This window comes from Schistocerca americana, chromosome 5, assembly GCF_021461395.2.
Source record: "Schistocerca americana isolate TAMUIC-IGC-003095 chromosome 5, iqSchAmer2.1, whole genome shotgun sequence".
In the NCBI taxonomy this organism is placed as follows: Eukaryota; Metazoa; Arthropoda; class Insecta; order Orthoptera; family Acrididae; genus Schistocerca; species Schistocerca americana.
The window spans coordinates 332111263-332127466 of NC_060123.1; the positions used below are offsets into that span (position 1 = coordinate 332111263).

The following is a 16204-nucleotide window of genomic DNA, read 5'->3' on the forward strand; positions in this document are numbered from 1 at the left end:
TGATCAAATTACATCGATCACCTTACAGTAACCACATTACACTAATCACTGTACAGAAATCAGATTGTACGCAATACTCATGGTATTTGATAAAAATAATATGCACACATTTATCGGATCTACTAAGAAATTCGACAAGGTAGTTAAACGTTTTGGCCATTACGTGTCGTCCTTTAGGCTCCTCCTGTACTGAAGTCTGTTGGCAATTAATTTCTTATAGCTGCTTGCAGGTTATTAAAATATTTTTGCTGACTAATGTGCGCCTTTCTGGACAAAAGTAAGTGATGTTCAATCCTTTAAAGATTAATCTTATTTATAGTGCTGACGGCACGAAATGAGTTGCTGGGCTCGAAAAGATGTGTATTACTTATAACAATTTTCATAAGGAGTAAGTACCAAGCGGTTTTAATTAAAATGCAGCTACTCACAGAGTTCCTGTGCAGGCTGTAATTATCGTATGGCAGTGATACGTTGTGTATTATCTAATGCGTTAATGCGGAACCGATTTACACTGGACGAAAAGAGGTTCAAATTTTGGCCTGCAGGTTCAAAATTTGGGCTGTAGGGAATTTCGTCGACGTCCCTGGTACTCACGTTGAACAAGCTGTATAAACAGCAATTAGCAATAAAATCAACTTTATGAACTTCTCACTAGTTTGACCATTTATGTACACTTCCCATTCCTAATCCATTACATACGGAAGCATTTCCACTCACTTTTCTTGGTTTCACAGCTAAAAATTTACGCCTGAGGCCAATATTTGAACTAATTTTTTTCCAGCGTAAATCTGTTTCACATTAGTGCATTAGAATATCTATCAGTTTTCGTTGTTATACCAAGATCTGCGTTGCAAATGAAGAATTTAATAACGAATGGCGTATTATATGAGAGATTCTGCAACTGTTCAGCTATTTTAAAAATATTTAGTATTACTGTCTTAGCTGTACATATTCACAGTAGATCGCTAGTTTCGATCATAAGCCATGATCACCTTCTGATCTGATTAATCACGATACTCGCGATGTACTGTATAACTATGCAGGGTGGTCGGGTGTTGCGGGGTAGGTTATGCTGAGAAATAATTTTTAAGAAAAAAATTGGATATGTCGCACGATTACCGATGTGATTAGCATGGAGGTTAGCCAATCAGGCCGTTGCGCTCAGAAATTCAAGTAGCCGGCCAGAGACGTTGTCGCCTAACACCTTCTTCGTATGGTTTCCTAATACCGAACAAGAGAGCGATACAAAAATCGGATATGGGACCGTAGTAAGGATCGAACCGAAGCTAAAGGCTGAGCAATCTTGTGTGCTATCACCTACACTTGAACAATTGACACTAATTGTATCTGGCGGGCCGCTTGAATTGGCGCGTGCAACGGCCTGATTGGCTAAGTTCAATGCTTATTAACTCGGAAACGGCGCAACGAATCTAATTTATTTCTGAGCAGTTATTATTTCTCAGCAAACCTACCCTGAAACCCCCTACAAGGTTTTCATACTATCTATGACCTCCTTGTATAAAGAGGGTGACTCTCTTAATAGTCGTTAGGTACATGTTCTCTGGTCTTTAAGCAGATATTTGCAATTTCATTTTTGCATCGTGTAGCTGGAGTCAGCCCACACAAATAGTGCTCAACATATCTTTCATGTGAGGCCCAGTGTGGACGGAAAGTGCCGGTTTATTTCCCGTTACAAACAAAATGATCATTAAGTCGGAATTTTACGTCCTCATTCGATGGAGTGGTCCCAGATTAGTCTAGTCCGATATTTGTTTCGTCGATCTGTACTAATAGGGACAGTTAAGCACGAAGAATAACCAGCACTCAAGCAGTAATAGCACTGCCCTGACATGCGCTGACTTCTATAGCCAGCCGGCCGGAGTGGTCGAGCGGTTCTAGGCGCTACAGTCTGGAAGCGCGCGACCGCTACGGTCGCAGGTTCGAATCCTGCCTCCGGCATGGATGTGTGTGATGTCCTTAGGTTAGTTAGGTTTAAGTAGTTCTAAGTTGTAGGGGACTGATAACCTCAGAAGTTAAGTTTCATAGTGCTCAGAGCCATTTGCTGTCGCCAAGATGCAGCATTACTGACTCGCTGCTGGATTGCTGCTTATTCTTCGTGATTTGCGCTCCCTGTTAATACATACCGATAAAAAGAAAATCAGACTCCACTAATTTGGTTGCGCTGTATCGTTTGGTCAAGTAAAATTCCGATTTAAAAATAATTCTGTTTGTAACAGGAAGCAAGCCGACGCTTTCTGTTGTCACTGGGTGTCGCATAAATGACGTGATGACCTGCAATTGTTTCGGCTGAGTCCAGCTACACAATGCAAAAACGAAATTGCAAATACCACCTGAAACACCAGAGAACATGTGCCTGACAATTGTTAGAAGAGACACCCGGTATGAATAAGAACATAGCCTACAATTACTGTAATTATTAATAAGAGAACTATAATATGGTCATGAGAGAGTGATAACTCTTCCATTAATGCTGAAGCTCCACCTAGTAATGATAAATTTGATCAAGTTGTCAATTAAACGTTCCATTAGAGGTTCAGGTCGCGGTTAATCAGATCTGAAGATGATCTAGCTTATGACCAAAACTAGTAATCCAGTGTCAATATGTGCAACTTAGAATCTAGTAATTAATATTTAAAATATGACTATTTGTTTATGCTGTTCGGCAGTTCTGCGGTATGCCCCTCCAAGCTAAATTTACTATCGAGTAGTAATCGCAAGAACTTAATGCTGTCAGCCTCTTCTGTACGCTTCTCGTCACATTGTAGGCGACGACATTCTTCCAAGTCTTTACTGAATACAGCATCTTTTTCCAGGGTTTTAATGACAAATGGCAATGAATCATTTACTAATGCGCACGAAAATTTCATTATTCCATAATTATAAAACTATACTCGATTTACTTTTATTGCATTGTTCGTATCATATGCAAACTAAACAAGTTTGGCATCTGGCAGTGTTAGTGACTTAAGTTAGGTTTAAGTAATTCTAAGTTCTAGGAGACTGATGACCTCAGATGTTAACTCCGACAGTGCTCAGAGCCATTTGGACCATTTTAAATCGGTTACTGCTGCTAGAATGGCAGGTTATCAAGATTTAAGTGAGTCTGAACGTGGTGTTATAGTCGGCGCACGAGCGATTGGACACAGCATCTCGGAGCAAGCGGAGAAGTGGGGATTTTCCCCTACGACCATTTCATGAGTGCACCATGAATTGCTGCAGATTTCAATGCTGGACCATCGACAAGTGTCAGAGTGCAAACCATTCAACGAAACATAATCGTAATGGGCTTTCGGAACCAAAAGTCCACTCTTGTACCCTCGGTGACCGCACGATAAAAAGCTTTACGCCTCGTCTGGGCCCATCAACAGCGACATTGCCTAGATGATGGCTGAAAACATGTTGCCTGGTAGGACGAGAGTCGTTTCAAATTGCATCGAGTGGATGGACGTGTACGGGTATGGAGACAACCTCACGAATCCATGGATCCTACATGTCAGCAGGGGACTGTTCAAGCTGGTGGAGGCTCTGTTATGGTGTGGAGCGCGTGCATTTGCAGTGATATGGGACCCCTGATACGTCTAGATACGACTCTGACAGGTGACACGTATGTAAGCATTCTGTCTGATCACCTGCAGCCGTTCGTGTCCATTGTGCATTCCGACGGACTTGGCAATTGCAGCAGGGCAATGCGACAGCCCAAACGTCCAGAATTGCTACAGAGTGTCTCTTCTGATTTTAAACACTTCCGCTGCCCACCAAACTCCCCAGACATGAACATTATTGAGCATATCTGGCATGCCTTGCAACGTGCTGTTCAGAAGAGAATCTCTACCCCGTCGTACTCCTGCGGATTTAAGGACAGCCGTGCAGAATTCATGGTGTCAGTTCCCTCCGGCTCTACTTCAGATATAAGACGAGTCCATACCACGTCGTGTTGCTGCACTTCTGCGTGCTCGCGTGGTCGCATACATTAGGGGCCCTACACCATATTAGGCAGATGTACCAGTTTCTTTAGCTCTTCAGTGTAGATAAAAAGCGTGCCATTGTGTCCAGTGCGGGCGGTGGGAGATTTGTCATACCTGGGGACGTGCGAGGGCGTCGCAGGGTCGTCCGAAGACGGCGGAGGCCGCGATGTCGATGGCGAAGCGCGTGGCGTAGTCGTGCACGTCGACGATGCCGGCGGCGCGGCGCAGCGACTGCGCGAGGCGGCCCGCCACGGCGGCCAGGCTGGGGAAGGCGGCCTCGGTGCGCGCGTCGCCGAACACGGCCGCCGCCAGCCGGCCGCGCAGGGACGCCCAGCGCCCGTCGCCGCCCGGCATTAGCGACAGGTCGTTGGCGCGCAGCTGTGTGCACACGCGCGGTACTTGTAGCGACTGGCTCTTGTGGTCAGGTCACTCTGACTGTCCGAAGCCTTACCTACAACCGGCCGGAGTGGCCGAGCGGTTCTAGGCGCTACAGTCTGGAACCGCGCGACCGCTACCGCCGCAAGTTCGAATCCTGCCTCGGGCATGGATGTGTGTGATGTCCTTAGTTTAGTTAGGTTTAAGTAATTCTAAGTTCTAGGGGACTGATAACCTCAGCAGTCAAGTCCCATAGTGCTCAGAGCCATTTGAACCTTTTTTTTTTTTTTGTTGCAACAAATCGTTCAAATGCCTCTAAGCACTATCGGACTTAACACATGAGGTCATCACTCCCCTAGACTGAGAACTACTTAAACCTAACTAACCTAAGGACATCACGCACATCCGAGCCCTAGGTAGGATTCGAACCTGCGACCGTAGCAGCAGCGCGGTTCCGGACTGAAGCGCCTAGAATCGCTCGGCCACAGCAACAGGCTTACGCGCAACAGATTTTTGTGTTCGGTTTCCGTACAGGAAGATGTATAACAGACACAATGTTATTGTTGTTGTGGTCTTCAGTCCTGAGACTGCTTTGATGCAGCTCTCCATGCTACTCTATCCTGTATAAGCTGCTTCATCTCCCAGTACCTACTGCATCCTACATCCTTCTTAATCTGCTTAGTGTATTCATCTCTTTGTCTCCCTCTACGATTCTTACCCTCCACACTGCCCTCCAATGCTAAATTTGTGATCCCTTGATGCCTCAGAACATGTACTACCAACCGGTCCCTTCTTCTTGTCTAGTTGTGCCACAAACTCCTCTTCTCCCCAATCCTGTTCAATACCTCCTCGTTAGTTATGTGATCTACCCATCTAATCTTCAGCATTCTTCTGTAGCACCACATTTCGAAAGCTTCTATTCTCTTCTTGTCCCCCATACAAATACTTTCAGAAACGACTTCCTGACACTTAAATCTATACTCGATGTTAGCAAATTTTTCTTCAGAAACGCTTTCCTTGCCATTGCCAGTCTACTTTTTGCATCCAACAGACACAATATTTGTTATGAAGACGGTGCAGAGATTTATCGAATAATCACCTCAGCATTTCTTGATCAGGAAAAAGCCTCCAATAAAGTCAACATAGCGAAATTGTGGAGGATAATGAAAAAAAGGGAGTAATCAGTCCATTTAACAAATACTCTATTAATCTATACAAACACGCAACGATCATTTTAGATGTAATTTCAGAGCTGGCGGCACCTTTCGTCACTAACGTGGTGATCAGACAATGCTGTAGCATCTCGCTCATACTTTTCAACATAAACAGAATTATACAGGGTGATTCACGAAAGCCGCGAGGGATTAGTCGAGCGCTGTAAGGCGCTGCAGTCATGGACAATGTGGCTGGTCCCGGCGGAGGTTCGAGTCCTCCCTCGGGCATGGGTGTGTGTGTTTGCCTTTGGGCTAATTTAGGTTAAGTAGTGTGTAAGCTTAGGGATTGATGACCGTAGCAGTTAAGTCTCACAAGATTTCACACACATTTTAACATTTTTTTTATTCACGAAGATATGCAAATATTTTAATGTTATCCTACAAGTAAAACTCAAGAAAAAAGTTTACATAAACATAGGTCCGCAAACGTTTACTTACGGAGTTACGGCTAATAAAAGATTTTGCCTGAAATTTAGCAGCTTCGCTAATATGAAGCCCTCACAGAACCGTACGAGGTTAAAGTAAAGCACAATTTCTATTTATTTTGTTGTTATTTGTCTGGTGAGTTTAATAAAACATGAGGACAAAGTCAATACACGTGAGGCATTGCTTGATCGCGTTCCGAATCGAATAGACGAAATTAAGAACAACCCCGTGAAACTGAAACGATCAACAAAATTTGTTCATACACGGGCAGCTAAATGCAATGAACTTGGTGGAGATATTTTTGAACATTTATTGTGAATGTGTTGTGAAATTGTATGTACGCTGTACAACTTCGTTAACACAAGTTTTGTTTTCTCCAGTTTAACATGAATTCGTGTGTGCTATGGTATACAGTTATTACCATCATTTTTTCAAAATTAAATCCTCTACAACTTCCGTTCAAAACTTTGTGCAATTGTCTGGAACTAAAAAAAAAAAAAAAAAAACAAATTGGGCCAAGTAGTTAATAAATTAAAAATTTTACGAAATTACTTCTTCGATTCTCTGGATGTTGTGGAAAAGTACTGCAGATACACATCTGGGACATGTTTTATTAGATTCACCAGATCAATAACAACAAAATAAATGAAAATCGTGCTTTACTTTGACCTCGCACAGTTTTGCGAAGTAGCTAAATTTCAGGTAAAATCTTTTATTAGCTGTAACTCCGTAACTAAAAATTTGCCGACCCATGTTTACATGAACTCTTTCTTAGTTTTACTTGCAGAATAACATATTAAAATATTTGCATATCTTCGTGAATCACCCTGTATATATGTGGTGTGTGTTCTTTTGGGCGGGTCCAAAAGGACACCACATATATGACGCGAGGACGGCGGTTGCACACCAGGGCCGAACTCTTATGGGAATCGGCGAAATGCCGCGAGTAACACGGATAATGAGCAAAGGGTACTACATTAATAGTGTGTGGCTAAATTGAGAATGTGGGTCTAATGGGAGGTAGTCCGTGCAGTTGCGATGACCACTATGTCCGGATGGCGCAGTGGTCAGCGCATTTGTCTAGTAAGCAGGAGACGTGTGTTCGACTCCCAGCCCGGCACAAATTTTCAGCTTTCTACATTGATTTAAATCAATGTCCGCTCGCAGCCAGTGTATGTGGTTCTTATGTGTCTCAATTCACAGTAGCTGCTGGATCAAAATGGTGTCTGTTCACACGGCATCTAAAACTAAAACTAAACTAAACTCCTCCCGAACAGGCTATGAAGGCCAAACGGTGCCGACCAGCCGCCGTTTCATCCTCAGCCCATAGGCGTCACTGGATGCAGATGTGGAGGGGCATATGGTCAGCACACCGCTCTCCCGGCCGTATGTCAGTTTTCGAGGCCGGAGCCACTACTTCTCAATCAAGTAGCTCCTCATTGCCTCACAATTGGTGGGTGCAACCCCCCCCCCCCCACCCCCTTGCCAATAGCGCTCGGCAGACCAGGTGGTCACCCATCCGACAGCGCTTAACGTCGGTGATCGGACGGGAACCGGCGTTACCACTGCGGCAAGGCCGTTGGCACACATGGCAGATAAAAATTTTCAAACCGCTGTAGAAATAACACCACTGGTCAGAATGACGTCAAATTGCAACTGAATTTTATCGGAGAAGGGAAAAAGATTGGGTTCAGCCTCCAGTTGTAGTTGTCCCATGAGCTTGTGTCTGGCCAGGCGATTTGAGCAGCGTGTCCCTCGTATGAAAAAGTAATAGCTTCAATTTGGCAACAGTCATGGATGAAATTACAGTGAAATACAGATCTTTAGTTGCTTACAGGCGTTGATAAATATCAACGAGGACAGTTGAAAATGTGTGCTCCGACCGGGTAGGAAGATTGTGGCAGGGGCACTACAAATGTAGTGTGTGGACAGTAAGTTGGAAATGTGGGTGTCGCGGGAAGCGTGCCAGAGATAAGTCTCTGCAGTCGCACTATCCTCCGTGTCCTCGATGGCTCAGTCGGATAGAGCGTCTGCCATGCAAGTAGAAGATCCCGGGTTCGTGTCCCCCTCAGGGCACACATTTTCAACTGTCCCAGTTGATATTTATCAACACCTGCAAGCAGCTAAAGGTCTGGATGTCATTGTAACTTCATTCTTCGAGACCTGCATGATCACCAATGGTGTCTGCTCTTCCGGACATGTCCAAAAGAACAGATACCGTCTTCATACAAGTTATCATGGAGATGTGAGTTGATTGAGTGCTTTAAATTATAAGGTTTTGTAAATTATTTGACTTTTAAAAATAATTTTTATGTTCAGTGTGTCATTATTCTTGACGCTCAAAAAACTTTTTTTTTTTTTTTTTTTTTCCTAGTACGTTGCGCACTAAGTCGCCAAGTCGCTTTATTTAGTTACAGTGAAGCGCCAAGGAAAGTGGTATAGGCATGAGTATTCACATACACACATGTAAACGGGCAGAATACGGCGCTGCGGTCGGCAACGCCTATATAAGACAACAAGAGTCTGGCACAGTTGTCAGATCGGTTACTGCTGCTACAATCGCAAGTTATCAAGATTGAAGTGAGTTTGAATGTGCTGCTATAGTCGGCGCACGAGCGATGGGATGAAGCAACTCCGAGGTAGCGATGAAGGGGGGATTTTCCGTACGACCATATCCGGAATCCGGTAAAACATCAAACCTCCGACATGGCTGCGGCCGGAAAAAGATCCTGCAAGAACGGGACCAACGACGACTGAAGAGAATCGTTAAGGTGACACAAGTGCAGCGCTTCCGCAAACTGCTGGTGATTTCAATGCTGGGCCATCAACAAGTGTCATCATGCGAACCATTCAACGATACATCGTTGTTATGGGGTTTCGGAGCCGAAGGCCCACTCGTGTACCCTTGGTGACTGCAGGATACAAGGCTTTACGCCTTGCCTGGATACATCAACACAGACATTGGACTGTTGATGACTGAAAACACATTGCCTGGTCGGATCAGTCTCGTCTCAAATTGTATCGAGTGGATGGACGTGTACGGGTATGGAGACAACCTCACGAGTCCATGGAATCTGCATGTCAGCAGGGGACTGTTCAAGCTGGTGGAGGCTCTGTAGTGGTGTAAGTTGTGTGCAGTCGGAGTGATATGGGACCCGTGATACGTCTAGATACGACTCTGGCAGGTAACATGTGCGTAAGCATCCTGCTCGATCACCTGCATCCATTTATGTCCATTTTGCATTCCGACGGACTTGGGCAATTCCAACAGGGCAATGCGACACCCACAGGTCCCGAATTGCCACAGAGTGGCTCCAGGAACACTCTTCTGAGTTTAAACACGTCCGCTGACCGTCAAACTCTCCAGACATGAATATTATTGAGCATATCTGGGATACCTTGCAACGTGCTGTTCAGGAGAGATCTCGACCCTCTCGTACTCTTACGGATTTATGGACAGCCCTGCAGGATTCGTAGCATCAGTTCCCTCCACTACTGCTTCAGACATTAGTTGAGTCCATGGCATGTAGTGGTGCCGCACTTCTGCATGCTCGCCGAGGTCCTACGCGATATTAGGCAGGTGTACCAGTTTCTTTGGCTCTTCAGTGTATCTGGGCCCCCCAAGCTTATCATCTTATCGGGTCAAATCCTCTTACATGTGTTTTGGTTAGTTGTACTTTCAAGCTAAGCTTTTATTTAACGTAGGTGATGTTCATCAGCCACCTGTCTGTGTCTTTGTTCCACCGATGTTTTACATCCCACACGACGATAAAGTATTTACTGTTACCGCCTTGTGGCGTGATCTGAAGCTGAAAATCCGTTGGCCGCTGAACTTCTTTACAATTAGGTGTAAGTGGGGTGGTTGCCTTGGGTAGTTTTCTTATTATCTTGCAGCGACTTATCACAACTGTTTTGTCTACGCTGGCGCTTAATCTGACGAGTTACTCGTAAATTTTTACTTAAAAACTTTTTTTATTTTTTTTTTTTACTTAAAAATTACGTCTCAGTTCATCACTGTATGTTTGTGCCTCGAGGAGCGAGCCCATTGGGTGCGTAGAAAAGGAGGAGTGTGATGAGCAGCGTATCTGGGCTGCGCTAAGAAATTTGGAGGCCGTTCGTCTGGACCACACTGCCCGATGAGTGATGGTTTCATAAAAGTAACATATAATTAGATACTTCCTAATTGAGTCTCACTCACCCAGTACACCAGTATGAAGACATGCAGCCGCGCGGAGTGGCCGTGCGGTTTGAGGCGCCATGTCACGGATTGCGCGGACCCTCCCGCCGGAGGTTCGAATCCTACCTCGGGAATGGGTTGAGCCGTGCATGGCTAGTGTTCCCATCATGTATTTTACACCCTGTTTTTAACGTACTTCCACCTCACTACGTTAATTTAAATTATTTCTGTCACTGAGTTGCTGCTTTTCCTGATCGTGAGCGGCGTTAGCAGCGCGTATCGATATATCCCCTCTCGTAGTATCTTGCTCGACTGCTATTACTTACCGGACGTTGTCTGTCGTAGGGAGTTGGTCGCGAGTTCGGCTAGCGAGTTCGGGTCTGCCAGTCAGTTGGAACGTGTATGGAGCGCAGTCCGGACCTGCCAGTCGGGGAGTTGCAATGCGGCACTAGTGCAGTCGGGTTGGAGCAGCAGTGAGTCCTGCATCAACATGGCTCGCCCGACCATTGCCGCCACGCATCGCTTGAGCCGGGCCGCGGTCTTGGTGGATCGTCGGCCGGACGACGCGTTTTGGCTCGCCGATCGTTCATGCGTCGGCTGTGTGTGTGTGTGTGTGTGTGTGCGCAAGACTCCCGATTTGTCCTCGTGTGTGATTAGTTACTGTTGAGTATCGTTCAGGTCTTCGTGCAAGTTTTTGTCTAACTGTATGTGTAGTTGGTGTCATTTCCATTGACAACTTGTGTTAAATGTTGTCGGCGTACTGGCAGTGAGTTGATCGGTTGTTGCGGATTTAGGCGCCATGCGGTGCAATTAACTATTTTGATCGAGTACGATTTGAGTGCACCAGTGGAATTTTGTCTTTGGCCGTTAGTGACCACAACAACAACAACAACATCTGAATTGGATTTTTATATTGTTAAGTTTCTTGTTGGAGGCTTTCAGCTGTGAAAGAGTTGCTAAATTACAATAAATGACAATTAGAAGCAGAAGCTGACTTCAACCCTTAGCCCTCTCCACAATCCTATTACCTGTTCTGCCCAGCGGGTTTAGCGGGCGTATCATGAGTGTGTGTGCTGTTCTTAGCATAAGTTAGTTTAAGTAGTGTGTAAGTCTAGGGACCGATGACCTCCGCAGTTTGGTTCCTTAGGAATTCACGCAGATTTGAACATTTTGAAGACATACATCAAACCAGTCTTCGGACTGAAGACCACAACAACGACAAGAATAGAAAACACGGAGCTTCCAGGCAAACTGTGTGGGAGAACGTACGCACCAAGGAGTCGCTGGCGCGGGTCCTCATGTGCCGGTCGGCGAAGCAGGCGAAGTTGGTGTCGAGCACGGCGGCGACGACGTCCGGGTCGCGCACGAGCAGCGCCGGCGTGGTGCGCAGGAAGACGCCGGCGGCGGGCAGCGGCGCGAGGCGGCGGTAGAGGCCGGCCAGCGCCTCGCCCGGCGAGCGCCGGCGCAGCTCGGCTGCCCACGTGTCGCCCAGCGGGAACAGCCGCGGCCGCGTCGACGCCACGCCCAGCCGCGCCCAGTAGCCGTAGTAGCGCGCGCGCGCCGCCAGGAACGCCACCAGCGCCAGCGCCACCAGCGACAGCACCGCCGTGATCCACTCCATCTGGCGGCTCAGCGCGTCGGCTGCCGGCTCATCAGCGCTGCGCTCGGCGAGGGGCGAAGGCGCCTAACAGGCAAGGGCCGGTGAAAACTGTGCTGTTTACTCGCAAATGTCATGGTGAGACAGAGGCTATGTACGAGGGTCTTTTTTTTTTTTTTCTTATACAGGGTGTTACAAAAAGGTACCGCCAAACTTTCAGGAAACATTCCTCATACACAAATAAAGAAAAGATGTTATGTGGACATGCGTCCGGAAACGCTTAATTTCCATCTTAGAACTCATTTTAGTTTCGTCAGTATGTACTGTACTTCCTTGATTCACCGCCAGTTGGCCCAATTGAAGGAAGGTAATGTTGACTTCGGTGCTTGTGTTGACATGCGACTCATTGCTCTATAGTACTAACATCAAGCACATCAGTACGTAGCATCAACATGTTAGTGTTCATCACGAACGTGGATTTGCAGTCAGTGCAATGTTTACAAATGAGGAGTTGGCACATGCCCATTTGATGTACGGATTAGCACGGGGCAATAGCCGTGGCGCGGTACGTTTGTATCGAGACAGATTTCCAGAACGAAGGTATCCCGACAGCAAGATGTTCGAAGCAATTGATCGGCGTCTTAGGGAGCACGGAACATTCCAGCCTATGACTCGCGACTGGGGAAGAACTAGAACGACGAGGACACCTGCAATGCACGAGACAGTTCTTCGTGCAGTTGACGATAATCCTAATGTCAGCGTCAGAGAAGTTGCTGCTGTACAAGGTAACGTTGACCACATCACGGTATGGAGAGTGCTACGGGAGAACCAGTTGTTTACCTACCATGTACTGTGTGCAGGCACTATCAGCAGCTGATTGGCCTCCACGGGTACACTTCTGCGAATGGTTCATCCAACAATGTGTCAATCCTCATTTCAGTGCAAATGTTCTCTATACGGATGAGGCTTCATTCCAACGTGATCAAATGGTAAATTTTCACAATCAACATGTGTGGGCTGACGAGAATCCGCACGCAATTGTGCCATCACGTCATCAACACAGATTTTCTGTGAACGTTTGGGCAGGCATTGTTGGTGATGTCTTGATTGGGCCCCATGTTCTTCCACCTACGCTCAATGGAGCACGTTATCATTATTTCATTCGGGATACTCTACCTGTGCTGCTAGAACATGTGCCTCTACAAGTACGACACAACATGTGGTTCATGCACGATGGAGCTCCTGCACATGTGTTCGTACGGTTCTCAACAGCAGATTCGGTGTCCGATGGATTGGTAGAGGCGGACCAATTGAGTGGCCTCCACGCTCTCCTGACCTCAACACTCTTGACTTTCATTTATGGGGGCATTTGAAAGCTCTTGTCTACACAACACCGGTACCAAATGTAGAGACTCTTCGTGCTCGTATTGTGGACGGCTGTGATACAATACGCAATTCTCCAGGGCTGCATCAGTGCATCAGGGATTCCATGTGACGGGGGGTGGCTGCATGTATCCTCGCTAACGGAGGACATTTTGAACATTTCCTGTAACAAAGTGTTTGAAGTCACGCTGGTACGTTCTGTTGCAGTGTGTTTCCATTCCATGATTAATGTGATTTGAAGAGAAGTAATGAAATGAGCTCTAACATGGAAAGTAAGCATTTCCGGACACATGACCACGTAACATATTTTCTTTCTTTGTGTGTGAGGAATGTTTCCTGAAAGTTTGGCTGTACCTTTTTGCAACATCCTGTTTATACTGTGTAGTGTGTATTGAAGAGATCTCCTTGATGACTTATTCTTCTAGGTTGGGATGTAAGGGTAAAAGGAAAACACTTTATTTATTACACATTCAGTTAGGTTTGGGCAGGCGGTCGTCATAGACCGCACCACCCGCTCCTTCCGGCTCCACGATTTCTACCTCACCATTTATGGCCGTCCTATCCACCTCACTCCTACCCTCAAATATCTTGGCCTCACACTCGACCGCCACCTCACTTGGACTCTCCATCTCCTTACCATCCAACACAGAGCTCACAACCGCCTCCGCCTCCTGAAACTCCTATCCGGCCAGACGTGGGGTCTGCATCGTTCCACCATCCTTCACACCTACAAATCCTTGATCCGCCCCATCCTCTGTTATGCCAGGGTAGCTTGGATTTCCACCCCTCCCCGGTTCTATAAAGCCCTCCAAATCCTCGAACGCTGTGTGCTCCGCCTCGCCTTTCGCATCCGCCTTCCGTCCCCTTCGCGCATCCTCTACGAGTTCATCCCCTTCCCCCACCTTCTACTTGTCCTTGAACACATCTGCACACTATATATTGTCCGCCGCCTTGATCCCCCTCACCCCCTGGTGTCTCTTTTCCTCTCCACCCCAAACTAGTTGCCACACCTTTACTGCTGTGTCCCACCCTCTCTCCATCTCCACACCCTCCATCTCCTTTCCCAACGGAACTTCCACCATCTACCCCTCCTGCATGATGAGCTTCACCCTGACATCTACCCTTCCTACCAACTCTAACCCCATCTTCCTTCCTCCTCCTCAGGGCTCCCTCTCCTCTCCCTCCCTCCTCCTGAGCGGCTTCCCCCTCCTATTCCCCCTTCCTCTCTTGTGCCCCCTTTCAGTGTCTCTGCACTTCCTCCTGCCTTGTCTTTCCTCTTCATCCCCTGCCCCACGTGTCTCCTGCCTCTTAGTGTACCCACTCACGCCCCTACTCTCTTCATCCCGCCGCTTCCCCTGCTGCCCCTTGCTCTCCCCTCCTTTTCCATCTCTTACATTTCCCTCGGCAGGTCCCTCCTGGCAGTTTTATTCTTCGTCATGTGTGCTCCAAGTGGGTTTTAAGTGTGTTGTTCCAGAGTGTTTTTAATACTGTGGTCGACTTTTAACCTGTGCATGCGCATTCAGTGTCTTCTCTGTGTTTTAAGAATCGCCAACTGTGTTTTTTATCTTTCTGGTGACTTTTTCAGCTGTCCCCCATGAATGTCTCTATGTCAGTGTATTTTTACCTCCAATTTCTCCCCTTACTCTGTTTTATGTTCCCCTTTTTTCCGCCTTATGCGTGTATCATTTTATTCTTGTTTTAGTTGTTGTGTCACTCGGCTGAAGAGCGGCGGATTGTGCCACTGACAGCCCTCGCCTGCCCACATGGGGCAGGGGAATGAAATCACAATAAAGAAAAAAAATTAGGTTTGGGCACTCAATGGGTCCTTTAGCCTGCAATATTTGGTGATGTCTATCTCCTCTGGAGGGTGAGACGCGTCTACGCAGTTATGGGTGACTGCTTCCTTGTCTTATGACATATCGCCTATGGGAGGGGGCAGGGGGTGGGGGGGGGGCAGAGTAAAACTTTATTGACTTCGGAACTCGATACTTGTGCCATCTTGCGGGGTTTATCATTCCTACCGATTGTAACTGTCGAACTTCGACCTTAAGGGAATCGATTTTGTCAAAAACTCGTAGAGCCTTGTCATGGACGTTCTCTTGTATAGTGGTCTCGTCGAGTGCGGTGCGGCTGTCGACGTTCCTTGTCCACTATGGAGCTCCTGTGATCCATCAATAGCAAATGTTTTGCAGCGTTTGGAGTTTGTTGTAGTTATAGACGCACGTAGTTCCCCACGAGGTGGAGCCATGTAACACTGTCAGTTCCACCGTTGCCTTATACAATTTAGCCTTACCGTTGACATCCTGACTCTTCAGGAACAGACTCAATGACCTGGCCATCTTATGGGCTGCCGTCTTCTTGTCGTCAATATGCTGCGTAAAGAGTAATTTTTTGTCTAGGTAGACACCGAGGTACTTCACTCCCGGCGACCATGGGATTAATTGTGTAAGTAGGCTGTTGATGTTTTCTCTATGTAAGTAGGCTGTTTATGTTTTCTTATTGGCAACGTTACGTAGCGATCAATATGAAAATCACTGGCCGTGCTGTGTGCAGTCTGTCGCTAGTTTGCATTGTTGTCTGCCATTGTAGTGTTGGGCAGCGGCAGCTGGATGTGAACAGCGCGTAGCGTTGAGCAGTTGGAGGTGAGCCGCCAGCAGTGGTGGATGTGGGAGAGAGATTGCGGAGTTTTGAAATTTGTCATGAACTGCTATATTTATATATGATGATATCAAGGTAAATACATTGTTTGTTCTCTATTAATATCTTTCATTTGCTAACTATCCCTATCAGTAGTTAGTGCCTTCCATAGTTTGAATCTTTTATTTAACTGGCAGTAGTGGCGCTTGCTGTATTGCAGTAGCTTGAGCAGCGAAGATTTTTGTGAGGTAAGTGATTTGTGAAAGGTATAGTTTAATGTTAGTCAGGGCCATTCTTTTGTAGGGAATTTTGAAAGTCAGATTGCGTTGCGCTAACAAAATATTGTGTGTCAGTTTAAGCACAGTCTTGTATAATTGTTCAAAGGGGACGTTTCAATTGATCAGCTATT

At 46.5% G+C, this 16204-nt stretch overlaps 1 protein-coding gene across 1 annotated transcript in view; it reads right to left on the reverse strand.

The window, feature by feature from the left end:
* LOC124616347 (cytochrome P450 6k1-like) overlaps positions 1-15460 on the reverse strand; it is a 65639-nt gene extending 50179 nt beyond the window's left edge. Inside the window, exons 1-3 of the mRNA XM_047144655.1 lie at positions 15452-15460; positions 11452-11862; positions 4101-4364 (exon numbers count right to left, since the gene is read on the reverse strand). Coding sequence (XP_047000611.1) covers positions 4101-4364; positions 11452-11862; positions 15452-15460 — 684 coding nt within the window. The remainder of the gene's footprint in view (positions 1-4100; positions 4365-11451; positions 11863-15451) is intronic.
* Between the last annotated feature and the right edge of the window lie 744 nt (positions 15461-16204).